The sequence below is a fragment of the Bos taurus genome, chromosome 20 (genome assembly GCF_002263795.3).
Source record: "Bos taurus isolate L1 Dominette 01449 registration number 42190680 breed Hereford chromosome 20, ARS-UCD2.0, whole genome shotgun sequence".
Classification (NCBI taxonomy): domain Eukaryota; kingdom Metazoa; phylum Chordata; class Mammalia; order Artiodactyla; family Bovidae; genus Bos; species Bos taurus.
Window position 1 is genome coordinate 62,892,703 of NC_037347.1, and position 27,457 is coordinate 62,920,159.

Genomic DNA, 27,457 nt, shown 5'->3' on the forward strand with positions numbered 1-27,457 from the left:
GAAGATTTAAAGAACCAAGTGAAAAGTTTAAGAACTGAAAAATACAGGGAGTCTAGGCTCATTCTTGGGCTCAGGCTCAACAGCAATGATTGTCTCAAGAAAAAGCACTTGGATTATTCTTTGGTATGACCAGTTGGAACTGCTTTTACGCCACTGAAACACCATTTTTACTATGGAAGGAAAAAAAAAGCCTGACAGACAACAGTTACTCAGGCAGGTATGTGGCAAGTACTGTCACAAAAGAATGAAGTGAGTCTAAGAACCAAAGAAACCAACTGACAATATTTGCTGCCAATGACAAAACTTTCAAGCAAAGATTAGGATTTTAGAAAACCTGTTTCCACCACAATAAGCATGACAGTTTCCCAAATATCTAAAGCCCTTCTGAGATAAGTGGTGTCCTTAATCAATGTGACTTTTATATTATACAGGAAACATGTCAACATTTGGAAGATTTGCATAACCTGATCCAATAGCTACCAAATGATCAATACATGATGATACAAAGTCATGCGTAAGTAAAAGACAATGGATTTTTTAAAACAGCTTTACTGAGGGATAACTGACATACAATCAGATGCACTTAGAGGATACCACTTGATATGCTTGACACTGGTAAAACTGTCACCACATTCGAGATAATGACAGATCCATCACCACCAGAATTAACTCAGGCCCCTTTGTAATCCTCCTTCATCTCTCATCCTTCTCTCACCCATCTCATTCCCTCTGAACTGACTGTTCTCCACAGCACATATAACCATCTTGTCTTGTCGTATAATTTATTACGTTTATTTTCTGTTCTCCCTTCCTCCTTTACCAAGCCGAAGACAAGATCGCAGGCTCTATGAAAAAAGGGATTTTGTCTATTTTGCTACCCACCTACCCCAGGTGCATAAAATAGTGCCTGGCTCGTAACAGCTGCTCAGTAAGCACTTGTCAAATAACTGCATGTATGCCTGGCCATGGGCATGCCAAAGCAGTGACAGCTGATTCGTGGCAAAAACAATGAAGCAGACATTACTGGAAACAGATAAAAGACCATGTGGTTCCAGAAAGACAGTAACTAGCTGTCTGCTTCTGACAACTTCCTATCCTTTGAACTCATTGCTTCCAAATCTAAGTCATCTCAAGGTTTTGCCATACTACAGAACACGATCAATATGACACACTTGAGCTTCATCCCTTCCCAATGAATACAATTCACAAAGCATTAAGAACAATTGCTTTGGCAGTCCGTGAAAAACTGCTGATAAGATTTTATATTATGTTTTGCTAGTTTGAGCAGTAATTTAGGAAAATGAAAAAGAAAAACGTCAGCTCTATGTATCACTGGGCTGAAATAAGAGCACTCTACTATGCCAAAATGTTTAATATCTTAATGAGAGTTTCATACATCAATACTTGCTTGCAACATCAATTCCAATATTGCAGTGCTTTTACTTTTTAAAAGTACATACCCTTTGGCAAAGGACAGCATTTTTTCTTTGAAACTGATAACCTCAGTGTGTTGCAGAATCAGACTCCTGACAAAATGAGAAAGATATAAGATCTTCTCAAGCTCTGACATTTACAGATTTAATGAGAGAGCAGTTTACCTACCTAACAGAATGTCTTTCAAAAGTGGAATCAATTCTCAAACCCTGCCCCTGCTTTACCAACTAGGTTTACATAATATTCTAAATGCTATACTGTCATTTCAACAACTTTTATAACATCTTCACTAGGAGTGTATTTTGTCTCAAGAAACTACTTTCTTTGCTCACCCCTTTGCAACTCATTTGTTAATATTTTACCATGAAATTACAAAATTCAGTCTCATCTTCAGGCTCCTCTTCTAAATCTAGGCTTTTTGCTATTTACACCACATCTGCAATTACTTTCTCCACTGAAGTCTCGAACCCCTCAAAATCAACAAGGGTTGGAACCAAACTCTTCTAAATTCCTGTTGACATTGATGTTTTTACCTCTTCCTGTGAATCATAAATGTTCTCTTTTAAAATTTTTTATTTATTCTTTTAATTGAATGATGATTGATTTACAATGTTGTTCTAGTATCACAAATGTTCTTAATGGCATCTACAATGGTAAACCCTTTCCATAATGTCGTCAATTTACTTTGTCCAGATCCATCAAAGGAATCATTATCTCCATGTCAGCTTGCTGAAGCCACAGAGGATGAGATGATTAGATAACATCACCAACTCAATGGACATGAATGAGGGCAAACTCCAGGAGACAGTGAAGGACAGGGGAGTCTGGCATGCTGCAGTCCACGGAGTTGCAAAGAGTAAGACATGCCTTTACAACTGAACAACAAATGGCAGCTATAAGCTTAAGAAATTTCTTCTTAAATAATAAGACTTTGATTTTCCAAGTCAAAATTATTAGTACTTTTTGATCCACTGGCTACAGAATGGATTCTGTTTGTCAGCAGGTATGAAAACAACATTCATCTCACTGCACATCTCCATCAGAACTCTTTGGTGATCAGGTACACTGTCAATGAGCAGTAACATTTTTAAAGGAATCTTTTTTTTTTTCTGAGCAGTAGGTCTCAGCAGTGGGTTTAAAATATTCTGAAAACCATGTCGTAAACAGATGTGCTGTCATCTAGGCCTTGTTGTTCCATTTACAGAGCACAGGCAGAGTAGAATTAGCATAATTCTTAAGAGCCCTAGGATTTTCAGAATAGTAAATGAGCAACAGCTTCAACTTAAAATGACATTAGCCCCTAACACAAGTCAGCCTGTCCTTTGAAGCTTTTAAGTCAAGCACTGACTTCTCCTCTCCAGCTATTAAAATCCTAGTTGGCATTTTCTGCCAATATAAGGCTGTTCCGTGGATACTGAAAATCTGCTCTTCAGTGTGACCCACCTTCAAGAATTATCTCAGCTAGATCTTCTAGACATCTGGCTATTTCACTTTGCACTTCACCGTTAAACAGACAACTTCTTTCCTTAAAACTCATGAACCAAGCTCTGCTAGCTTTAAATGTTTCCTCTGCAGCTTCCTCCATTCTCTCAGCCTTCACAGAACTGAAAAGAGTGAGAGCCTTGCTCTGGGTAGGCTTTGGCTTCAGGGAGTGTGGGCCTGGCCTGATCTCTCCAGTCCACTAAGACTCTATTAGCAATACAGCTGCTTCTCTTTCTTATCATCTGTATGTTCACTGCAGCAGCACTTATTTCTTCAACAACTTTATCTTTGTATTCACACCTTGGCTAGCTGAAGCAAGAGGCCTAGTTTTTGGCCTATCTTGGATTTCAACATACTTTCCACACTAAGCTTAATCATTTCTAACTTGTGATTTAAAGTGAGAGACAGGCAACTATTCTTTCACTTGAACACTTAAAAGAGATCATTATGGGGTTATTAAACGGCCTAATTTCAATATTATAGTGTCTTAGGGAATAGCGAGGCCCTGAGGAGAAAAAAAAAGAAATGGCAACAGCAGTGAGTGGGGCAGTCAGAAAACACACATTGATCAGTTAAGTTTGCTCTCTCTGTGGGCACAGTTCATGGTGCCCCAAAACAACTGTAATAGTAGTAAATCACAGATCACTATAACAAATACAGTAATAATGAGAAAATTTGAAATACGGAAAGAATTACTAAGATGTGACACAGAGACATGCAAGTGAGCAAATGTTTTTAGAAAAACAGCACCTACAGACTTGGTGCAGGGTTGCCACAAACCCTCAATTTGTTGGGAAAAAAAAAAATCATTATCTACAGAGCTCAATAAAGTGAAACACAATAAAATCAAGGCATGCCTGTATTATGAGAATGATGATATACCTGTTGGTTTTGCAAAAATAAGATTGAATAGACTGAACACTTTAATACAGAACAAACAATACAAAGGGTCAAAATCTGGCAAACAATCACTTTTCTAACAATTCAGGGTTTTTACTACAAATATGAAACATTCTGGGCATATAACATCATATATGGTACCATTAAGGGAAAGCAACATGCATTTTTAAAAGAGATGGAAGAGTTAACACTATTTGCTGGTTGGTATTTCAGTAACAATCTATTCATATTAACATAATAAAAAAACAGGTAAGTAAACAATGTCTTCGGTGTTATTAACAATGAGTGATAAAATTTAAAGATTTTTAAAATTTTTATGTTCTTTATGTTTAGCCATATTTTCCAAGTCTCCTACAAAAAGAAAGTTTCTTTTATAATCACATAAAAATCCAACTGCATTTTTTTAAAGAAATAACCTGTAGTAACTCATTTAGCAAACAGATGTTGCTTCCAAGCTTTTTGGTATCGTCACTATATCATTTTATCATGAAATCTTCTGTAATCCTCCTGCTCTTTCCAGCCTTTTTTCAAGTTAAGTTTACATTAATTTGAAAATTTCAGAAGACTTCTAATTTGGAATTTTGCAAAATTAGGCATGAGAAGTATTAAAAGTCACTTTCATTTCATAGCTAACAGTGTCATAAAACAAATTCAAAGTTACACTTTGCCAATCATATAAATGATTCATCTTATAAACAGAGTAACAAAAATTCAGTTATCTCAACATTGGATACAAGGTGAAAGTGAAAGTTGCTCAGCTGTGTCCAACTCTTTGTGACTCTATGGACTACAGTCCACCAGGCTCCTCTGTCCATGGAATTCTCCAGGTAAGAATACTGGAGTGGTTAGCAATTTCCTTCTCCAAGGCATCTTGCCCACCCAGGGTGTCCTGCACCACCAAACCCAGGTGTCCTGCACTGCAGGAAGATTTTTTTACCATCTGAGCCACCAAGAAGACACAGAGTATCCACTTATAAATACCTAATTTAAACATGAGGTCTGAAATATCTAACGTAATCACAAAGTCCGACAGGACTGAGTTTGAATCTTGCCTCTGACATCGGTCACCTGTTATGACCCTGGCAAAGTTACTTAATCATATTAACCCTCAGTCTCCTCATCTGTGAAAAGAGAATGCTACCTACCGATAAGTGTTTGTATGTAAAATGTGAGTTGTGTGTAAAATGTTTAGTGAAGGACATGCCCATACATCAAGCCCTCAATAAACGTTAGTTATTTCAATAGAGAACAGTATTCGAGTTAGTACATAAACATCATTTATACCTCATCCTGATTATAATTTTACACAGAAAAGAAAAAAAAAAAAAAGTGCACTAAGAAGCACACTGAAAATATGTCTTCCACGATTCCACATAGACTGAGATTCTGCAATTCCTGAATCACCACTATTGTACGGTAAGTGTATGCAGGTACTAAATGCATAAGCCCGAAGAATGAGAACTTAATAAAACACGCCGGTATATATCAAGTGATAAATCAATAAACACATGTATTACTAGGTTGAGTCACTAAAATTTGAACCCAAAAGGATGTATGGATGTAGACAGAAATTTACACACTAGGACCACCTGTCCAAAAAAAGTCATTCTTAATCTCAGCAGTTTCACTTGACTGTTTCCAAAGGAGTCTCCTGTGGCAATGATCTTTCCTTCACTCACAGTACATAATAGAAACAGCCAAAACACAATGAAAGGAAAATTATTTGTAATTAGGATACCTAGGTTTAAATCTTTCTTATTAGGGTGTGAAACCTGGACAAACTTTAACTAAAATAACTACCAATAACTTCCACATCTATAAAAGATAATACCTACCTACTCCACAGGGCTTTTAGTAAGATCAAATGTGAAGGCATGTAACTATGCTTTCTAAACTGTCAAGTATAACATGAAAATATCATTACAGCTGAGGTTCTTAATAAAAGACTTCTTTAAAAAATGATACATTGATCCCCTCCACTCATTACATATATGGACAATATCATATTTTCTACCACTAATTATTGCATACCACGACAGTCCTCAACGATCTTGATCTAAAATCACCAAGAGTCACAACCTGAAAGGCTCAAAGACGCTTATCACATCCCCACATAAGATACCTCAAGCATAAATGTATCTTCACTGATAATCAAAACAAGAAACAAATTAGTAAGTTCATCTATACACTCACTCAATATTCGATAGACTCTAGGAAGATAAAATTGCTTAAAAACAACCTAACTACTTTCACTGAATAAAGCAAATGCATGTCAATAGCCACAGATGTTCAGTTGTGTCTTCTCTTCTGTATTCTGCTTACGAGTCAGCTGGTGTCAAAGCACACGCACCCACCAGGCAAACACACACATACACACACACACACACACACACACACACAAACTCGCTTATCGGTGTCAGGGGCTGAGCACAAAATAAACTGCACCCAAACAAAAGGAGTCTCTTCAGAGCCTTCCTGCTTCGAATAACCTCGCTGGGCCCGCTCCTTCCTCGTCTGTAAACAAATTACCGGTGGGGGGCACGCAAGCAAGAAGGCGAGGGCTTCAGATAGGGGTCACTCGGCCGTCACCTGGCGAGGTGTTTTTCGCGAAGTTTCAGAGTCAACAAAGAAGTTTCGTCGGGAAGGGGTCGGGCCGCTGGAACGGCCGGGCGAAGCAACGTTAAAAGACAGACAAAACCGAGTGTGGCGGGGTCGGGGGAAGAAGAACGTAGAAAACACCCCCTCAGACTTCGACCCGCGACGACGGCGCCGTCGCCCCCCGGGGCCGACGGGACGGAGTGGGGGGGTGGGTCGGGGAGCCAGGCCGGCCACCGCAGCCCGACGCCCCCGGCCCACGACCCGCGCGGGCGCGCGGGGAACGGCTGGAGGCGCCGACGGGTCCCCCTCAGGTTCCCCGCCGCCCCTCGCGCCCCGCTCCTCCGCGGAGCAAACGGCCCGGGTGCCGGCCCCGCCACGGTCCCGCCCGCTCGCGACGCTGTCATCGCGAGCCCCTGACCCGAGCGGAGGCGCCCCCCGCCCACTCCGCCACCTCACGCGCCGCCCGGGCCCCGCCGCCCTCCTCGAGCGCCGCACGGAACCGGCACGGGCCCGACCCGACCGCGGGAGCCGCAAGCACAGGGCGCGGGCGCTGCCGTCTTACCTTCCTCCGCGGTGTCCATCTTGTCTGGGGGGGCGGCGGTGACGCAGCCGCGAGGCTCCAGCGGCCGCGGCCGGAGCCTTCCGGCCGGGGCGGGGAAGGGGGAGGGAAGGGGAGGAAGGAGGAGGAAGCGGAGCCGGGCCCGGGCAGGTGCGTGTGCTCAGGTGCGAGAGAGGAAGAGAGAGAGGGGGGAGAGGGAGAGGGAGAGAGGCTGACAGAAAGCGGGCGAGAGAGGGGAGGGGGAGGGGCGGGGAGAGCGGAGGGGCGAGGCCTGGGCGGGGCGTGCAGGCGGAAGGGGCGGGGCGACTCCGCGACGTGTGTTGTCACTTCCGGCAGCGCCGCTGTGCGCATGCTCAGTGGGCGGTGGCCGCGGGGGCGTTGCGGGACATTCCCTCCCCACCCCCCGACTCCCTCCACAGGCCGCGGGGTGGCCACTGTCGTGGGCCGCGGGCCACTTGGGCTTTGTCCAGAGGGCTGCGCGGCCGGCGAGGCTGAAACCTTAGAAGGAACTGAACTCTAATGACACCGAGGTGGGGGCGGGGAGGCGGCGACAGAGAAGGCACGGAGCCAAGGGAGGAGGGCAGCGGGAGCGAGCCCTGCACCCGCCGCCGCACCGCGGTGCACCACACAGGCGGGCCTCGGGGCTGAAGAGCTACCTGGGCGCCTGTGAAAAGACGAGTTCTGCACCCGGCTCCACTCCCCTCTTCCTGCCCGATACTCCGTCGGTCCAGGAATAGGCACTTTTGTTCCGCACCTGTGGGCAGTTCTGATGCACGTTTTGAGGAAGTGCTAAAATGTCATTAGTATGAGAAAGGCAAGTCCTAACTTTACCGACATCCCTCCCCCAGGAGACTTCTTCATTTGACTGGAAGGACCGCTTCAATAAACTGCTTAGGCTGGAGGCTGTAACATCCGCCTCTAAGGGAAATTGGTTATTAAGGGGGCTTCCATGGTGGCTCAGATAGTATAGCGTCTGCCTGCAATGCAGGAGACATGGGTTAGATCCCTGGGTTCGGAATATCCCCTGCAGAAGGAAATGGCAACCCATTCCAATACTCTTGCCTGGAAAATTCCATGGACAGAGGAGCCTGGTGGGCTACAGTCTATGGGGTCGCAAAGAGTCGGACACGACTGAGCGACTTCACTCACTTTGTTATTGTCACAGCCATCAGCAATTTCTGACCTCCAAATACGAATCCCAAACTGCAATCCTCTGGATGTTGCTACCCCAACCCCGCCTTTGATTGCTCAGGAGCTGGGGGAAATGCAAGGTGAATAAGGAAACGGAGTTGACTCCCCGCCCCGCCCCCCGTAGCTGAGGTGCATGTGAAAGGAATGAATTCAGTGAGCCCAGAGCGTTGCATCTTCCTATACCTGGAATGCTAAATTCCTTAACTTGATAGCCTGATCTTTGATGTTCAGACCGCGAGTTCCCTTGGTTGTAAACTTGTATATAGCCTGACTTCCCCACCTGCGTCCTTGGAGCAGTTTTCTCGAGTCCTAAACATTCCCACCAGGTAACTATTTTCAGGTTGTGATTACATCCTTTTAGTTGACAGGTTGTGCACAGGGCTTGATACATTGAGCTGTGGACGTTTACCTGGCCAGAGGTGAATTGCTTCTGCCTGATGAAAGACAGCCCTGCCTGGATCAGCACACACCTTTCCTCACTGTAATTCCTGCTTTTTACTCTAAAGGAAGAACTGTCACACAACATTTTAAATCAACCATACTCCAATTTAAAAGAAAAAAAAAAAACCTATTTAGAAAATACAAGTTATGTCACCATCTTTGAATTGCCTGAGTAGAACTAGAGATATAGGTAATCCTAAGAAAATATATTTCAAAGACTATATAAATGAATTGCAAAAATAAGAATGCTAGCAATACTTTTTCTATCTGTGAGAGTGAAGGAATTGGGAAGATCCCCGCTTCCTGTAAGCCTCATCAATCAGAATGAGACGTAGATTAAAGATAATGGAGGACTTCCAGAAAAACAGAAGCCTTTGAAGACTAATGCCATTGATTTTTCCAGTCACTCTTGTTGCCCAAGGTGGGAAAGAATTCAAATTCTTGATGCAGTAATGGAGGCCCACTAATTTCAAGGGCTGACCTTGAGAATTGAACATATTTAAACTTTTCCTTAAATATGTTTGGACTATATTGTCTCCCAAGAAATTGTATCTGAAGGAGGCTCATACCTCAGTCCCCACTCCTCCCACCCAACATGTGGAGCAGGCACGTCCACACTGAGGCCTGTGGCAGGGCACGTCTCACTCAGCTCAGACTAGGGGCGCAGTTCACCACCACCAGTTCAGACCCAGTCTCAGGTGTCATAAAGCAAAAGGGGGTAGGATTCTGAGATGTAGACTTTGAGATTTACTGAGGGACGTGCTAGCGGTCTGTCAGAGCAGGTATGTGAACCTCCGGGCAGTAGAACAGGGTTAGAATTGGAGGAAGGTATGTGGTGTGGGTGGAGGGCTCCCTGCCTTTGTCTTTACGTCTTTCTGTGGTGCTCTAAGGAAAGTTACTTCAAGAATTAAGCACTGCCCCAATGTTTTTTCATTCAGCCTTTGGAGTTTAAAGATAAGAGTAATCAAGTAACATCTGCTGAGTCCTTACTATGTGTCAGGCAGTGGTCCTTACAACAGGGCCTTGGAAATAAAGTCACTCAGCTAGCAGATGCAGTTAACCGTTGACAGGAACCCAACTAAGCCCGCAGACAAAAGGGAGGAGTGTACTGTTGACATGAACAAACTGTGACAAGTGTAGTGGTCCAGTGGGCCTCTGGAACTGCTGGAACTAGAGTCTTCCCTCTGCCCACACCCCTCAGCTCTGCTTCGTTCTGTACATCAGCTTCTTGTGGTCAGACCAGCTTCCTCCACGTGGCTGGGGACTGATAGCTCTCAAGGCCGTATCTTCAGCTTCTCCATCAGACAGGCTGAGGGTGACGCTCTCCAGCCCCAAGTCAGTAATTCTCAGGGAAGGACAGTTAATTGGTCCAGCGAGGTACACATCCCTGAACCCAATGATGAGGGTCTGTAAGAATATGTACGCTGCCAATGAACTCGGTTGCTGAAGTGCAGAAAAAGCATTTCCCAGGAGAAAAGGAGCCCAAAACTATAGAGAGGTGTTATAGTTAGAATTCTCATTGTTTTCAAACAAGTACACCAAGATTGTAAAAAAATATTTTAATTTGCCACACTTTTATCCAAGGAAACCAATTAGAATTCATACAGAATTTTACCCTGGGAAAAGTTATTTTAGTCAAAAGAGACACTTAAAGGTATAGCATATATGTGGTTCTAGCCTGAGTGTGTGTGTGTGTGTGTGTGTGTGTGTGCATGTGCGTGTGCATGTGTGTGTCTGTGTTACTCTGCCATGAGAATACTATAGTAATTCTGGGTTTCCATACAGCAATAAAATGAGCAACAGAGCTTGTGGGGGAAGACAACAGTATAAATTTTTGAGCACTAACTCTAACACCCTAACAATAACAATAATTAACCCTAATCCCTATTATGAATGAACATTAGTAGCAATTTGTGAAGAAAATATTATACCCATTTTATAGATGAGGAAACTGAGACTCACAATTGGTAAGTAACTTGCTTTTGGCCATATGTAGCAGAGGAACCAAAATTAAAGCACAGGTCCTTCTGACTCCAAACCTCTGATTTTTAAACCTCAACCTGTTTCCCACTAACAGCCATACTCTTAACACTACCATTACACTCTCAACTTTTTACTGTGAGCCCATGTTTATAGAGAACCCAAGACTTTGCAACAGTTACACAGAATTGCTTCTGATACAGCAATTAAGCAAAATGCCTTGCTATAAGCTTAGCATTGTTAACATCCGCAAATTATTGAAGACATTATCTTAACATTAAACTCACCTTCCTTCCTGGTCTCTTTTCCCTCTTATTTCATCTTCCCTTCCATTTTTCTCTTCCATTTCTCTTCCTTTCCTGTGATGAGATACAACAGTAATGTGGGCAAGAACATGGGTGCTGAAGGGAGAGGCAAGGTGGCAGAAAGAGGGGAAGACTGGTGGGGTTGGACAATTTTTTACATTGAATAATGACCATCACATTCTCCATTGTTAGAGAAAATACTAACGTGGAAAAGGAGAAGGCTAGGAAGAACCCTGAGTCTTGGACTGGAACTATAGGTATCATTAGGAACTCATTTTTAAACATATAAACAGGTATAAAAATATATACAGTTGACCTCTGAACAATGTAGGGGGTTAGAGGCACGGACACACCCCCTCCACCCAGTCCAAAAGCTGACTATAACTTTACAGTGAGCCTTCATATCTGTGGTCCCACATCCTTGGAGTCAACCAACCTCGGATCATGTATACTATAGTACATATTTATTGAAAAAGTCCAAGCGAACCCATGCAGTTCAAAGCCATGTTGTTCAAAGCTCAACTGCATATGTATGTCTACAAATATAACATGTAATACATATCAGACATTAAGTACGTATACTGGTAAATATATATTATGTAATGTTATCTATGTGTTATATATATTTCTTAGGTCTGTCCCCTGAGAGGATTTCCATGCAGTGATGTCCCAGTAGCTATGAGCACACTGAAAATACAGACTTTGGTCTCTAATACCATGTCCCACTAAAAGGAACCAAGACTGTATGATACCATAATGATAGACATATGTCATTATCCATTTGCTCAAACCCACAGAGTGAAGTGTAACGCAAGTCATGGACTTGAGGTGATTATGATGTGTCAATTCTAGCAAATGTAGCAAAGAAATCAAAGGGAGAATGTTGATGGGGGGGGGGGGGCGGGTGGCAACTATACAGGGAAGCCTGGTGTGCTAAAGTTCATGGGGTCACAAAGAGTCGAACGTAACTTAGTGACAGAACGACAACAACAAGCATGGGTACATGGAAATCTGTGTACCTTCCTCTCCCTTCTCTGTGAACCTTGCTGCTGCTTCAGTTGTGTCCAGCTCTGTGCGACCCCATGGACAGCAGCCCCCCAGGCTTCTCCGTCCACAGGATTCTCCAGGCAAGAATACTGGAGTGGGTTGCCATTTCCTGGAAACCCACTCTGGAAATGCTTTACTCAGAAAATAAATTGCTGTAGACAAAGTCAGCCACATAACAACTCACTCTTAGATGCTTGAGCGCTTTCCTGAAGGGGACAAAGAGTCAGGTTTCAGCCGTCGGTACCATCGTGAGCACCCTGGGTCCTTAAACTGCTCCAAAAAAATAAAGGTCAAAATTTTACAAAAAAAGATTTATATGGGGAAAAAAGAGGAACCAAGATTCTGAGGAAATGTCAATTTTTAGGGCTAGGGCAGGAAAACCAAAGACAAGCCTAGAACATTGTGAACAAGCTAAGGAAGTGCTCAAAAATTGGCAGGGTTATGCTAAAAGGATATAGAAACTGGCCCAAAGAGGCTCCCACTTGCCATGCTGGGGACAATTTGAACATGAAAATACGTACTACAGTAACAGATTATAGCCTATTGAATAAAACAAGAATCCATGAGCTCATTGTGATATAAACCAGTAGGGAGAGAAAAAACTTCTTCCTCTGCAGTATAACGCCACCCAGTAAGTGTAAAAAGGAATGATACAAACAGAAAAACCACTTACCAACCTGACGGTGGTTCAGACTGGAGTTGTCAATAAAGGTTAAGAATGGGTAAAGTTTCAATGAGGAAGAGCATTTTAGCATATTACTGCAACATTTCCCAATCATTAAAAAGAAAAATAATAGCTTTACAGTGACTATACCAAACATAACTAGATGATCAAGGTTGCAGTCATCAGCTATGGGAAAGACTGACATAATGAGAAAATCAAAGTTTATCAGGAATGCATGCCTGAGTCTGAGAATAAGGACACATCCAATGGAATTGGGTTGAGTGCCAATCTACAGGCCTGTATTCTCTTAAACTCTCAAGGACATGATAGAATGACTGAGGAGCAGTTCCAGATTGGAGGAGGCAGAAGACACATGACAACTAACCACAATGTATGAAAATCCTGGACCTGAAGACCAGAAAAGACATTTTCAAGACAAGTAGCAAAACTGAAATTCTAATAGGTTCTTTGAATGATAGCGTTGTATCAGTGCTGATTTCTCGATCTCTTGAGGGGTCCTCATTTAGAGAAATGCACATATTTAGGGGTGATGTAGAATCAGGTCTGAAGCTTGTAGTCAAATGGTTCAGAAAAAGACTAAATGTGTGTTTGTGTGTGCAAGTGTGAGAAAGAGAGAGAAATGTTAAAAGCTGGTGAATCTGGGTTTGGACTGTACTTGCAACTCTTCTGTGAGTATGAAATTCTTCTGACATCATTTTTTAAATGAAAGTTGCTAAGTTCTGATAGAACTGTGAAGTAGTGGTTCTCAAATTTGGGGAATCTCAGTCATAAGCACCTCTGACAATCTGACAAAATCTGCGGGCTTTTTTCCCAGAAAAATTGCATAAACTCAAAATGTTGCATACAGCTTCCTGAGAGTTCATGGATGCCTTCAAGTCTATGCGGAAACCTCAGGTTAAAAGAGTTTCTCATAAACCCACACACCTGTGGGCACCTTATCTTTGACAAAGGAGGCAAGAATATACAGTGGGGCAAAGATAGTCTCTTCCATAAGTGGTGCTGGGAAAACTGGACAGTTACGTGCAAAAGAATGAAATTAAAACACTTCCTAATGCCAAACACAAAGATAAACTCAAAATGAGTTAAAGTCCTAAATGTAAGACCAGAAATTATAAAACTCTTAGAGAAAAACATAAACAGAACACTATGACATAAATCACAGAAAGATCTTCTATGACCCAGCGGTCAGAGTAATGAAAATGAAAACAAAAATAAACAAGGGAGGCCTGATTAAACTTATAAACTTCTGCACAGCAAAGGAAACTGAAAAGACAGTCCTCAGAATGGAAGAAAATAATAGCAAATGAAGCAACTAACAAAGGAATTAATTTCTGAACTATACAAGCAGCTCATAAAACTGATACCACAAAAGCAAACAACCCAATCAAAAAGTGGGCAAAAGACCTAAAGAGACATTTCTCCAAAGAAGACATACAAATGGCTACTAAACACATGAAACGATGCTCAGCATTGCTCATTATGAGAAAAATGCAAATCAAAACTACAGCGAGATACCACCTCACACCAGTCAGAATGGTCTTAATCAAAAAAATCCATAGACAATAAATGCTGGACAGGCTGTGGAGAAAAGGGAACACTTTTGCACTATTGGTGGGAATGTAATTTGATACAGCCACTCTGGAAGACAGTATGAAGACTGCTCAAGAAACTGGGAGGAGAACTGCCATATGACCCAGCAGTCCTACTTCTTGGCATATACCCTGAGGAAATCAAAATTGAAAAAGGCCCATGTACCCCAGTGTTCATCTCAGCACTGTTTACAATAGCTAGAACATGGAAGCAACCTAGATGTCTATCATCAGACGAATGGATAAAGAAACTGGGGTACATATATACAATGGAATATTACTCAGCTGTAAAAGGAATGCATTTGAGTCAGTTCTAATGAGGTGGATGAGCCTAGAGCCTGTTATACAGAGTCAAGTGAGTCAAAGAGAAAAACAATGTATATTAACGCATATGTATGGAATCTAGAAAGATGGTGCCGATTAACCTATTTGCAGAGCAAAATGGAGATGCAGACAGAGAACAGACTTGGGAACATGGCGGGGGAGGGAAGAAGAGGATGGGACGAATGGAGAGAGCAGCATAGAAGCGTATACCCCATACGCAAAATAGACAACCAACAGGAATTAGCCGTATGACTCAGAACTCAAATCCGGGCTCTGTAACAACCTAGAGGGATGGGAAGGGGTGGGAGCTGGGAGGGAGTTTAAAGAGGGAGGGGACATACGTATACCTGTGGCTGACTCATGTGGATGTATGGCAGAGGACGACACAGTATTGTGAAGCGATTTTCCTTCCATTAAAATAAATATGTTTGGAGGGGGAAACAAACACAACACTTCTCACTTAAAGTATTGAGAAAAATTATGATGTTCACTTCCCCTTTCTAAGAATATAGCAGGCCAGGTTATTTAGACCAACAGTTGAAAATGCTTGACAAAATATAAAAAATATATTTGTAAAACCACTGACGCATTGACAAAAAATAAAAACTAACAGGCCAGAATCTAAGGACCTGATGTAAACGGAACACAGCCGTGGCTTTTGCTCTACTGATACAGGCAAACTTTGAACTTGTGTATTGACAGATTCCAGGGCAAGAATAACATCAAAGCCCAGAGCCTGCCCAAGGAGAAACAACTATTAAAAGACCTTCTCCCGGGATCCTCCCCCAAGGCCCACAGAGCTGCTATCTCAAGAGGATTAGTGAACCAAAAGTCAAGCCCCCTTTCTGAAAGTTCTAGGAAAAGTTGGTTTTGCTGAGCCTTATGAAAATTGTACCCATGAACCAGCCCTGGAATGGATTGCATCTCAAACTCATGACACCCCAGTGACCAAATAATCTCAAGCAGTAAACGTCATTGAAAATGATCTTGTGCTGCTGGGACCCCTAAGGATCTGGCAAAAGCAAACACAAATTCTCTCCAGAGGAAAGCACTTGATTTCTCGCTGCCTTAGTCTGCTGCTGCTGCTGCTGCTAAGTCGCTTCAGTTGTGTCCGACTCTGTGCGGTCCCATAGACAGCAGCCCACCAGGCTCCCCCATCCCTGGGATTCTCCAGGCAAGAACACTGGAGCGGGTTGCCATTTCCTTCTCCAGTGCATGAAAGTGAAAAGTGAAAGTGAAGTCGCTCAGTCATGTCCGACTCTTAGCGACCCCATGGACTGCAGCCCACCAGGCTCCTGCGTCCATGGGATCTTCCAGGCAAGAGTATTGCAGTGGGGTACCATAGTCTGCTAGGGCAGCCCTAAAAGAATACTACACACTGGGGGATTCAACAACAGAAATGTGTTTCTCACAGTTATGGAGGCTAGAAGTCCAAGACCAAGGTGCCATAAAGGTTAGCTTCTCCTGAGGCCTCGCTCCTGGACTTGCAGATGGAGACCTTCTCTGTGTGTCTTCACATGACCTTTGCTCTGTGCTCATGCGTGTCTGGTGTCTCTCTTCCTGTAGGGACACCAGTTCTACTGGATGAGGGCCCTCCTCTTATGACCTCCTTTAACCTGAATTACCTCCTTAAAGTCTCCATCTACAAATACAATCACACTGAGGGCTAGGGCTTCAACAAATTAATTTTAGGGAGCCAGCTCAGTCCGTAACACTAGCCTTCAAAGAATTTTCACAAATGGACTCACATAGAAGTTGAGCTGCACATTAAACATGACCAAATATATGTGTGAAGAAGACCAGACAACAAATAACAGAACCCATCCAACAAGGACTTCAGATATGAGGATTACCAGACAAAGATTTTAAAGAACCTGGGGGGTGTGGGGGAGGTTCAAGTGGGAGGGGACATATGTATACCTATGGCTGATTCATCTTGATATACGGCAGAAACCAATACAACACTGTAAAGTAAATATCCTCCAATTAATAATTTTTAAAAGACTATAAAGAAATCATACTTACTTGGATCGTTTCTTAAAGTGATGGAACAATTTAAAAATAGGAATTTTACTCCAGAATTATATCTTTGCTACCATTTAAACATACAATGAGAAACTTTATTTATCAAGAAATGAAGTTAATAATTTTTTAAGGTATGCACAAGCAAAATCTTTAGAGAATTCTGAACTTAGCATAAATGAGGCTACCTCTGTCCTTGTGCATTTGGAAGTCTGTGGCCTTGGATCTTCAACAGCAGTGCCTTCACCCACCCCCAACCCCCAACCACCCATCTTTCATTTATTGATGTTTCCCTTAGGCCAACACAGGCGTGGCATGTAGCAGTAAGTCAATAAATATTAGCTTAATAAGCAAAGCATAATTTTCCAGGAGATACTTTTTTGTTGCCGAAATAGCAACATGTGTATGAATGCCTTTCTTAGCAAGAGATTCAATTATATGGCAGCTGAAATATCAACTGAGCAACAACAATGTATTAGGTTTGTGTGTCTGTACTTTTATATCTGTTCTCAGTAATAATGAATTCAATTTCAGTGCTTCAAACAGTCTCAACAAGGAGGTACATTGAATCAAATCATCAAAACAGAGTACCAAGTGTTTCTTATCCCTAACGCATTCAGATACAACAGTCACATAAAAATTACTTGCAATTTAGGCCAAAGTGTTACTGAGATGAAGGCCCTCAAGACCAGGTTTTTTCCTGCACATTTTATTATGAACATTTTCAAACGTACAGACCTTGGAGAAGGAAATGGCAACCCACTCCAGTATTCTTATCTGGAGAATCCCATGGTCAGAGGAGCCTGGCAGGCTACAGTCCATGCGGTCGTAAGAGTCAGAAACAACTTAGTGACTAAACCACCAACCAAACGTACAGAAAAGTTGAAGGAATAACGCAACAAACACCTATATGCTCTCAGCCTAAATTCAATTATTTACATTGAATTAAACAATTATTTTAATGTTAAATGTTAAACAATTATTAACATTTAGTCATATGGATTTTTTAAAATAATTTTTTATTTGTTTGTTTATTTTTGGCTGCCCTGGGTCTTCATGACTGCCTGTGGGCTTTCTCTCGCTACGGCGAGCCAGGGCTACTCTCCAGTTGCAATGCGTGGGCTTCTTATTGCGGTGGTTTCTCTTCTTGCAGAGCACAGGCTCTAGGTTACACAGGCTTGGTACTTGTGGCTAGTGGGCTTAGTTGCCCCACGGCACATGGAATCGTCCTGGACCAGGGACTGAACCCATGTTCCCTGCATTGGCAGGTGGATTCTTAACCACTGGACCACCAGGGAAGTTGGAGCCATGTATTCTAATCATTGTGTTTTTCTGTGTCATTTGAAAAAATGTGTGTGAACAGCTTTCTGCCTAAGCACTTTAGCAAGTATCTCCTACAGTTAATGTCCTTTAAAGCCATCATATCTAGAACCTAAAGTCTCTATAATTGTCCCAAGAGTGTCTTTTCTAGTTTTGTTTTGATTTTTTCGAACAAGTATCCAACTGACCTTCATGCATTGCTGCTGATTTAAGCCTATGTAGTCTCCCTTAATCTAAAATGGTCCTTGTACTTTTCATTTTCCGATGACAATGCCTGTTGGAAAATCACAGGACACTTGTTTTATACAATATTCTTCATTCTAGATTTGTCTGATTGATTTGTCCTGGTTTAATTTAACTGTTCCGTCAGCCTCTGTATTTCCTATAAACTGGAAGATAGCCTAGAGACTTGAGGCAACTCAAGTTAAGAATCCGCCTGCAATGCAGGAGACCCTGTTTTAATTCCTGGGTCAGGAAGATCCACTGGAGAAGGGATAGGCTATCCACTCCTGTATTCTTGGGCTTCCCTTGTGGCTCAGCTGGTAAAGGATCTGCTTGCAATGTGGGAGACCTGAGTTCGATCCCTGGGTTGGGAAGATCCACTGGAGAAGGGAAAGGCTACCCACCCTAGTATTCTGGTCTGGAGCATTCCATGGACTGTATTGTCCATTGGGTTGCAAAGAGTCAGCCACAACTGAGCGACTTTCACCGTCAAGAAGAATATTTCATAGATGATGTGTTTTTCATATGGTAGCACATCACAGTAGCAGCAGCACATCAGGAAGTCAGAATGTCAGGTTGGACCATGATTACTGTTACTGAGTTGATCCGTTGGTTGAAGTAATAGTTACTGAGTCTCACCATTCATTAATAATCAATAGAGTAGGGACTTCCCTCCTGGCAGTGGTTAGGACTCTGTGCTTCCAATACAGGGGGCTTGGGTTTGATCCCCAGTCATGGAGCTAAGATCCCACATGCCTGTGGCACAACAAAAAACATATTATTATTATTATTATTTAGGCTGTACTGGGTCTTCCTTGCTGTGCAAGCTTGTCTCTACTTGTGGCTATCAAGGGGTACTCTTTAGCTTGATGTATGGGTTCCCCACTCCAGTATTCTTGCCTGGAGAATCCCAGGGATGGTGGAGCCTGGTGGGCTACCGTCTATGGGGTTAGGACATGACTGAAGTGACTTAGCAGCAGTAGCAGCATGGGTTTCTCTTTGCAGTGGCTTCTCTTGTTGCAGAGCAGAGGCTCTAGACCACAGGCTCGAGAGTTGTGGCACACGGGCTTAGTTACTCTGTGACATGTGGGATCTTAATGGACCAGGGATCGAACCCATGTCTCCTGCATTTTGGCAGGCAAATTCTTTACCACTGATCCACCAGGGAAGCCCCCAAAACATATTTTTTTAAGTAAAAACAAAATCTGTGGAGTAAAACATGAAAGCTACAGTCCTTCACTTATATCTTTTTTCACGACTAGGACAACCAAATTTTTAAATTATTCTTTCATTTGAAAGCACATGCTACCATTAAAAACTTTCTTGATATTCACAATGACAAGTGTATTTTTACAAAATCTCTTAAGCTCTTTATTAAAAACTTCTCCTGTAATTTTCCCAATGAAAGACAACCTTGTTCTGTTTGTGTCCATCTCCTAATCCTTGCAAAGAAAGAGTGAAAAAAGGAAAAGAAGAGAGAGAGAAAGAAAGAAAGGGAAAGGAAGGAAGGAGAGACAGAAAAAGAAAGGCAAATCACTGTTGACTCCTACAGGTCTTCCCAAGGGACAGCATCCTGACTGTCCATGCGATGTAACTGGGCCTTGAAAGTTCCTTCTGAAGAGACCCATGGTAGAAAAAGAGAAGTTGAGTGTAAGTCCCACAAATTTAAATTGAGTTACCACATCTGACCTTCTTACTCAATGAAGCAGCTAAAGGAGATGCTCTATTTGGTACCATGGCCACAAAAGCTCACCCACATGCCCCTCGATGATTGTAAAAGAGCAAAATGTGAGGAGGACCACAGAGGATGTGCACAACAAAGGATTCTGTACTCTCTGCTGTAACTTCAAACAAGTCAGTAAGTCCTGGGCAAACACGGCTGAACCCTGGGATAAAGCAGAGTGTCAGCAGGCAAGCTGGTGGCTAACAGAGACCAGAGTCCACTACAGTCAGCAGTTGGCACAAGTTCCGAGACTGCAAATAAAGCCAGGAAGGAGGTGGAATCTGACATTCCCTCATTCTGCCAACACAGAAGACACAGTGCAAACATCTGAGGGTACATTTCCTCTTCAACAGGTCTCCCTTCCAAAGCCAAGTATGATTTCTGAGGGGCAAATACTGGGCTTCTCCACCATAGGATTTCTGAGTGCCTTTAATCTATTTAAATGTATTGAGGATCCACAGAGCGGGGATACAGTCACCAGTGTTGTTCACACATTCTTGATCACTGAACTCTTTTCTCAGAGGCTATCTCACACAGCTGGAGTGCCTGGGCATGCAGTCTGCAAAATGCTGAGCCATACAAGCCCCAAGGACCCCCAAGGATAAATGGACCAAGAAGTCCACCCTTGAGAGTAGAAAATCATCTATGTTGGCCATAAAAACTTCCATATCCAGAGGATCCTTTAGCCCAGGAATTTCATGAAACCCTGTTGGATATCCCAGCTATGTCAGATTACCACAGGCTGGCAACGAATGCCATCTCCAAGGGTGAATGGATGATGGGCTATTCCATTTGAGCTCATCGGTTCAGCTCTAGAACATTCCAGGAGCTCCATGGCATGCAACAAGCATTTTCAGGAGTGAACTCTGAACGTCTTAATGTTCTCGCCTTGGGAAGATGAGTGTCATGGGCTAAAGGGTAGCCCTCGAAAACACATCCTTGGAACCTGTAAGTGTCACCTTATTTAGAAAAAGTCTTTGCAGAGGTAATTAAGGATTTGGGGATGAGATCATCTTGGATTATCCAAGTGTTAGTGAAAGTGTTAGTCACTCACTCATGTCCAACTTTTTGCAACCTCATGGACTACAGACCACCAGGCTCTTCTGTCCATGGGATTCTCCAGACAAGAAAACTGGAGTGGGTAGCCATTACTTTCTCCAGAGGATCTTCCTAATCCAGGGATCGAACTCAGGTCTCCTGCAATGTAGGAAGATTCTTTGCCATCTGAGCTAGATTATCCGGGTGGACCATGAATCCACTGGCAGGTGTCCTTATTAGAATGAGGCAGAGGGAGATCTGAGACACACAGAGAAGAGGGCCACGTGAAGATGAAAGCAGAGATTGGCGTGGTGCAGCCACAGGTCAAAGAACACCAGCAACCACTAGAAGTTGAAGGAAACAAGGAATGAACGCTCCTCAGGGCTTCTGTAAGAAACGTTGCCCTCCCAACACCTTAATCTCAGACTTCTCAACCCCAGACCTGTGAGAGATGAATTTCCATTGTCTTAAGACACCCAGTTTGCCACAATTTGCTACAGCGGTCACAGGAAACTAACATGCATGCCTCATCACCCATCTGAACCTCAGTGTTGACTCACTGGCTCCAGGGGCTGCAACCAAACCTCCAGGGTCAACCCTCTGCCACGTGTGGTTACATGCAGCCTCCAGAGGCAGCTCCCGCGGCCCCAACGGACGGTGGTCTCTTTAATCGATGAGTCTGTTGAAATATGCATTTTTCTCTGATACTTTGGGTTCTAATCTGAAATTGTGTAGTTGCCCTAAAGCGAGTTCTTCCCAGAAATTTTTACCTTAGGTAGTGTGGAGCCCAAAGGAAACTTCAGGGGTTACCTGGCACCCCTCACTCCTGTATTTATGGACACCATTATGCTCTTAAGCTGAATCTCCTGTTGTCCTCTTGTATGCCTTCATTATCATTCAGTTCAGTTCAGTTCAGTCACTCAGTCGTGTCCGACTCTTTGCGACCCCATGAATCGCAGCACGCCAGGCCTCCCTGTCCATAACCATCTCCCGGAGTTCACCCAGACTCATGTCCATTGAGTCAGTGATGCCATCCAGCCATCTCATCCTCTGTCGTCCCCTTCTCCTCCTGCCCCCAATCCCTCCCAGCATCAGGGTCTTTTCCAATGAGTCAACTCTTCACATGAGGTGGCCAAAGTACTGGAGTTTCAGCTTTAGCATCATTCCTTCCAAAGAAATCCCAGGGCTGATCTTCAGAATGGACTGGTTGGATCTCCTTGCAGTCCAAGGGACTCTCAAGAGTCTTCTCCAACACCACAGTTCAAAAGCATCAATTCTTCGGCACTCAGCCCTCTTCACAGTCCAACTCTCACATCCATACGTGACCACAGGAAGAACCATAGCCTTCACTAGACGAACTTTTGTTGGCAAAGTAATATCTCTGCTTTTGAAAATGCTATCTAGGTTGGTCATAACTTTCCTTCCAAGGAGTAAGCGTCTTTTAATTTCATGGCTGCAGTCACCATCTGCAGTGATTTTGGAGCCCCCAAAAATAAAGTCTGACACTGTTTCCCCATCTATTTCCCATGAAGTGATGGGACCAGATGCCATGATCTTGGTTTTCTGAATGTTGAGCTTTAAGCCAACTTTTTCACTCTCCACTTTCACTTTCATCAAGAGGCTTTTTAGTTCCTCTTCACTTTCTGCCATAAGGATGGTGTCATCTGCATATCTGAGGTTATTGATATTTCTCCTGGCAATCTTGATTCCAGCTTGTGTTTCTTCCAGCCCAGCGTTTCTCATGATGTACTCTGCATATAAGTTATATAAGCAGGGTGACAATATACAGCCTTGACGTACTCCTTTTCCTATTTGGAACCAGTCTGTTGTTCCATGTCCAGTTCTAACTGTTGCTTCCTGACCTGCATATAGGTTTCTCAAGAGGCAGATCAGGTGGTCTGGTATTCCCATCTCTTTCAGAATTTTCCATAGTTTATTGTGATCCACACAGTCAAAGGCTTTGGCATAGCCAATAAAACAGAAATAGATGTTTTTCTGGAACCCTCTTGCATTTTCCATGATCCAGCGGATGTTGGCAATTTGATCTCTGGTTCCTCTGCCTTTTCTAAAACCAGCTTGAACATCAGGAAGTTCACGGTTCACGTATTGCTGAAGCCTGGCTTGGAGAATTTTGAGCATTACTTTACTAGCATGTGAGATGAGTGCAATTGTGTGGTAGTTTGAGCATTCTTTGGCATTGCCTTTCTTTGGGATTGGAATGAAAACTGACTTTTCCAGTCCTGTGGCCACTGCTGAGTTCTCCAAATTTGCTGGCGTATTGAGTGCAGCACTTTCACAGCATCATCTTTGAGGATTTGGAATAGCTCAACTGGAATTCCATCACCTCCACTAGCTTTGTTCGTAGTGATGCTTTCTAAGGCCCACTTGACTTCACATTCCAGGATGTCTGGCTCTAGGTCAGTGATCACACCATCGTGATTATCTGGGTCATGAAGATCTTTTTTGTACAGTTCTTCTGTGTATTCTTGCCATCTCTTCTTAATATCTTCTGCTTCTGTTAGGTCCATACCATTTCTGTCCTTTATCGAGCCCATCTTTGCATGAAGTATTCCCTTGGTATCTCTAATTTTCTTGAAGAGATTTCTAGTCTTTCCCATTCTGTTGTTTTCCTCTATTTCTTTGCATTGATTGCTGAAGAAGGCTTTCTTATCTCTTCTTGCTATTCTTTGGAACTCTGCATTCAGATGTTTATATCTTTCCTTTTCTCCTTTGCTTTTTGCTTCTCTTCTTTTCACAGCTATTTGCAAGGCCTCCCCTTACAAATGTTCATTATCATTAAACATTTACTGATCATTTATTTTGTGAAATATGTTTTTAAACCCAGAAGATAAGCCCGTCTGGTATGTCTAAGACCTGATTCCTGTGCTCAAAGGTTATCACTGAATTAGTATGACTACCTAGTTTTAAGGGCATCCCTGGTGGCTCAGACAGTAAAGAATCTGCCTGCAAAGCAGGAGACCAGGGTTCAATCCCTTAATCGGGAAGACGCCCTGGAGAAGGGAATGGCAACCCACTCCAGGACTCCTGCCTGGAAAATTCCATGGACAGAGGAGCCTGGTGGACTACAGTCTGTGGGGTTGCAAAGAGTAGGACACAGTTGAGCGACTTAGTGTGCACACACACACACACACACACATCTAGCATTACTGGGAAAAAAAACTTTTTACAACCTCACTCTGAAAACCCATGTCATGATTAGTATTCTGACTGCTTAGATGTAACTCCGGGGTCTAACTAGAATTTCTACATTTCTTAGGTTCTAAATTTCTAGATTTCTTAGGTTGAAGTCTTCTTTTTGCACAGACTTTAAGCATATGACCACACAGATGTGTTATCTGTGTGTGTAAAGCTCTTCATCCCCCCTTCTCCTAGCAACAAGATCTGCCTCTCTTTCAGAGAATGGCTCCTTCTTCACTCTAAACTCAGAGTTTTAGGGGACTTGCCAGGCTCCCCACTGGCCTATGCCCCACTTTCTCCTCTGCCCCTGGGGAAGGCATGCAGTCTAGGCTGAACCAAACATATATCCTCCTGGTGCCCACGAATGATGTGTTTCCGTTGCTGGCCCCTTCAATCCACTCATCACCACCTTTCTTCACCCTAGTCTGCGGTTAGATGTTAGACCCTTCTACTGACATGAATCCTAATGGTACACTTAATTTCATTTTTTCACCAATTATTCAGAAACTCTAACATAATATTTTAAAAAAATTTAGCATTGACCAATCACTTGCCAAGTGCCAGGCACAGTCCAGTGAACTTGACCCACATTAACTCATTCAGTTCTCCACAGTCTGAAGGGAACACTCAGGTTCAGTGAGTTACTCAGTGAAGTGGCCTCACATGGCGTTTAGAACCCTGTGTCAGTAACAACCTGTGAGTTCCTGACTCACAAGAGACTCTGTGAGTCCCCATCAGAGGTGCCCTACACCCTGTATCTCTGAGTTCAGATGGGTGTTTACTGGGGTGGGCCTCAGAGGTGCCCCCCCACCCCTACACTGCACAGTACCTCACTCCCTCCTTAACAGGACTGCAAGGACTCCTCTCCTGACTATCTCCCATCTAGGTATTCATTGAAACCCTGAATATTCAAAGTGACAACAGCCAGGCCGCGTATGACAATAGAACTCTGACCACAAGCTGCTGCAAACAACCCGGGGAAGCCAAACCACAACCTCTGCAGCAAGCAACCCAGAACGGTCAGCATCCCTAATTTTTGGCCCTGTTTCCAGTGCAGGACCAATCAGAGAACGCCAAATACGCAATCCTGGCCAATCACACAGGATGACACCCCCCACCCCCATCCCCTTAGGCAGCCTCCAGCTTCCCCATGACAACCGCCTCGGATCAGGGCACACCTGCAGGCTTCCCATTTTCTTTTTTAGCGCTCGGCCACTCCTCCCCGAGTCTTTGAGCCTCTGCCAAACACAGGAGTGTGGCTGACTGCTCCATCAGCAAGCTCTGAATAAGCAGCGTTTGTTTTTCTCGTTTGGGTGATCTTTGCTTATGTCCACCTCTTTTCGGTTTTAGCTGGGCCTCACCTCCTTCTGTTGATGCCCTGACAACCCCTGCCCTTCAGATAACCTTCACCACATTCTCTGAGGCCTGGGTCCCCCCAGTCTCAAATCTGTCCCGTTTCTGCATGAGTGATCCAGTCTAATTTTCCTGCAGTGACTCATCAGTTCCCTCCTGAGGCCACACGATTCCGCAGGCAGGTGAGACCACCAATCACGGACTGACACCCACGGAGCCTCATTTTAGCCCCAGAACCCAGCGAGCAGTTGCCATAGCGATAGATGCGGCAGGCAGGCGGGATGGCGGCTCGCTGCAGCCAGCCCACTTCCGCCGGGGCGACCGAGCTGGTCCACCCCGGGGTCCTCACCTCTTCCCAGCCCCCTACCACAGAGCACAAAGGGGCTGGGGGTGGGGATTGTTCGTGCTGAGCACTCTAGGATCCTTGGCTTAGCAACATCCCCTAGGTTGGCTATCAAAGTAGGCGTCGCTTGGTTGTGCCGTTTAGACTGTGTTGCTTAGCAACGAAATAACAAACAATGTAAATCGAATCTCCATCGAGTCTGAGCGAATGCCTTGTTTACGTGGACGCAATCTCAGCGCGCAGGTCGAGGTGGGGATGGGGGCGGTCTAAACCTTTTCAAATGGAGCATACACGCAACAGGGTAAAAAGTGCGCAGAGCTTAATTACAACGTCTTGGAAACTTGTAACTTGGGCACCCAGATCAAGACACAGAACATTTCCAGGACCGCCCAGAATTCACTCCTGCCTTCCCAATCAATGCCCACTGCCCCCCATATGGGTGGGATTTCCATCACCATCCATTTGTTCTGCCTGTCTATTATTATTACTATATATTTCAGGTGTACAGCATTGCAATTCGACGTTTTATAATTTTTATACTCTACAGTGAAGTGAAAATCGCTCAGTCGAGTCCGACTCTTTGCGTCCCCGTGGACTATACAGTCCATGGAATTCTCCAGGTCAGAACACTGGAGTGGATAGCCTTTCCCTTCTCCAGGGGATCTTTCCCACCCAGGGATGGAACCCAGGTCTCCCGCACTGCACGCAGATTCTTTACTAGCTGAGCCGCAAGGGAAGCCCTATACACTACAAGGTGATCACCATTATAATAGTTACCATCAGTCACTGTACAGTTGAACCCATTTCGCTCACTCCCAACCCACTTCCCCTCTGGTTACTGCTAATCTGATTTCTGTATCTGTGAGCTGGGTTTTATTTTGCTTGTTTGTTTGTTTTTAAGATTCCACATATAAGTATTTGTCTTTCTCCATCTGCCTTATTTTTTCCCCACCAATCACTTCTGGGCCTGAGAGTTAGGGCATCTCAGGGCCAGGGGGGCCCAGACAGTTCACTGCATCTCAACCACAGACATTAGAAGTGTTTTCCCCAGACGGTGTTTCATTTCTTTCCAATTATTTCCCTCTTCTAATTTAAAAAAAACAACTTATTTTGAAATAATTTTAGACATTACAGAAAAGTCTGGGTAATTGTACAAATTCTCATATACATTACACCCACGTTCCCCAAATGTTAATGCTGGCTTTGCCAGTCTTTCTATACAGACATGGATAATTTGTATATAAGTGTATACATTAAATATATACTTTTTTAATATGTATAATATAAACCATTTGAAAGTAGATTGTAGACATGTTGCTTCTTTACCCCTAAGTACTTCACTATATGTTTCCTTTTTTTTTAAAGGACACTTTCTACATAAGCACAGAACACTTATCAAAAAGAAAAAATTAACAATGGTACACCATTGTTGTATAATCTACAGACCTTATACACATTTTGCCATTAAGAATATCCTTTTACTAAGTTGCCATTTTAAAAAATTATTTTTATTATGGTAAAATATATTATATTTTACCATTTTAGCCATTTTTAAGTGTACAATTTGTGGCATTAAGTACATTTCTTATGTTATGCAACCATCACCACTGTCTTAGTCCATGTGGAATGCTACAATAAAAATAAAAATACCACAGGCCGGCTGGGTGGCTAGAAACAGAAACCTGTTCCTCACAGATGCAGAA

At 43.4% G+C, this 27,457-nt stretch overlaps 1 protein-coding gene and 1 non-coding gene across 5 annotated transcripts in view; both read right to left on the reverse strand.

The window, feature by feature from the left end:
- The window catches only part of MARCHF6 (membrane associated ring-CH-type finger 6), an 80,304-nt gene extending 73,298 nt beyond the window's left edge, over positions 1-7,006 (reverse strand). Inside the window, exon 1 of one of the 4 annotated variants that reach the window (NM_001205812.3) lies at positions 6,977-7,006. In NM_001205812.3, the coding sequence (NP_001192741.1) occupies positions 6,977-6,995 (19 nt within the window). In that variant the 5' untranslated portion in view covers positions 6,996-7,006. Of the gene's footprint in view, positions 1-6,345; positions 6,644-6,976 lie in introns of those variants that run through there. The other 3 variants (XM_059878770.1, XM_024981358.2, XM_024981357.2) reach the window with 3 other exon arrangements.
- On the reverse strand, positions 6,922-6,997 carry MIR6530 (microRNA mir-6530). Its single transcript, NR_107803.1, has one exon. It is a non-coding gene; the product is annotated as a microRNA mir-6530 (primary transcript).
- Positions 7,007-27,457: the final 20,451 nt, after the last annotated feature.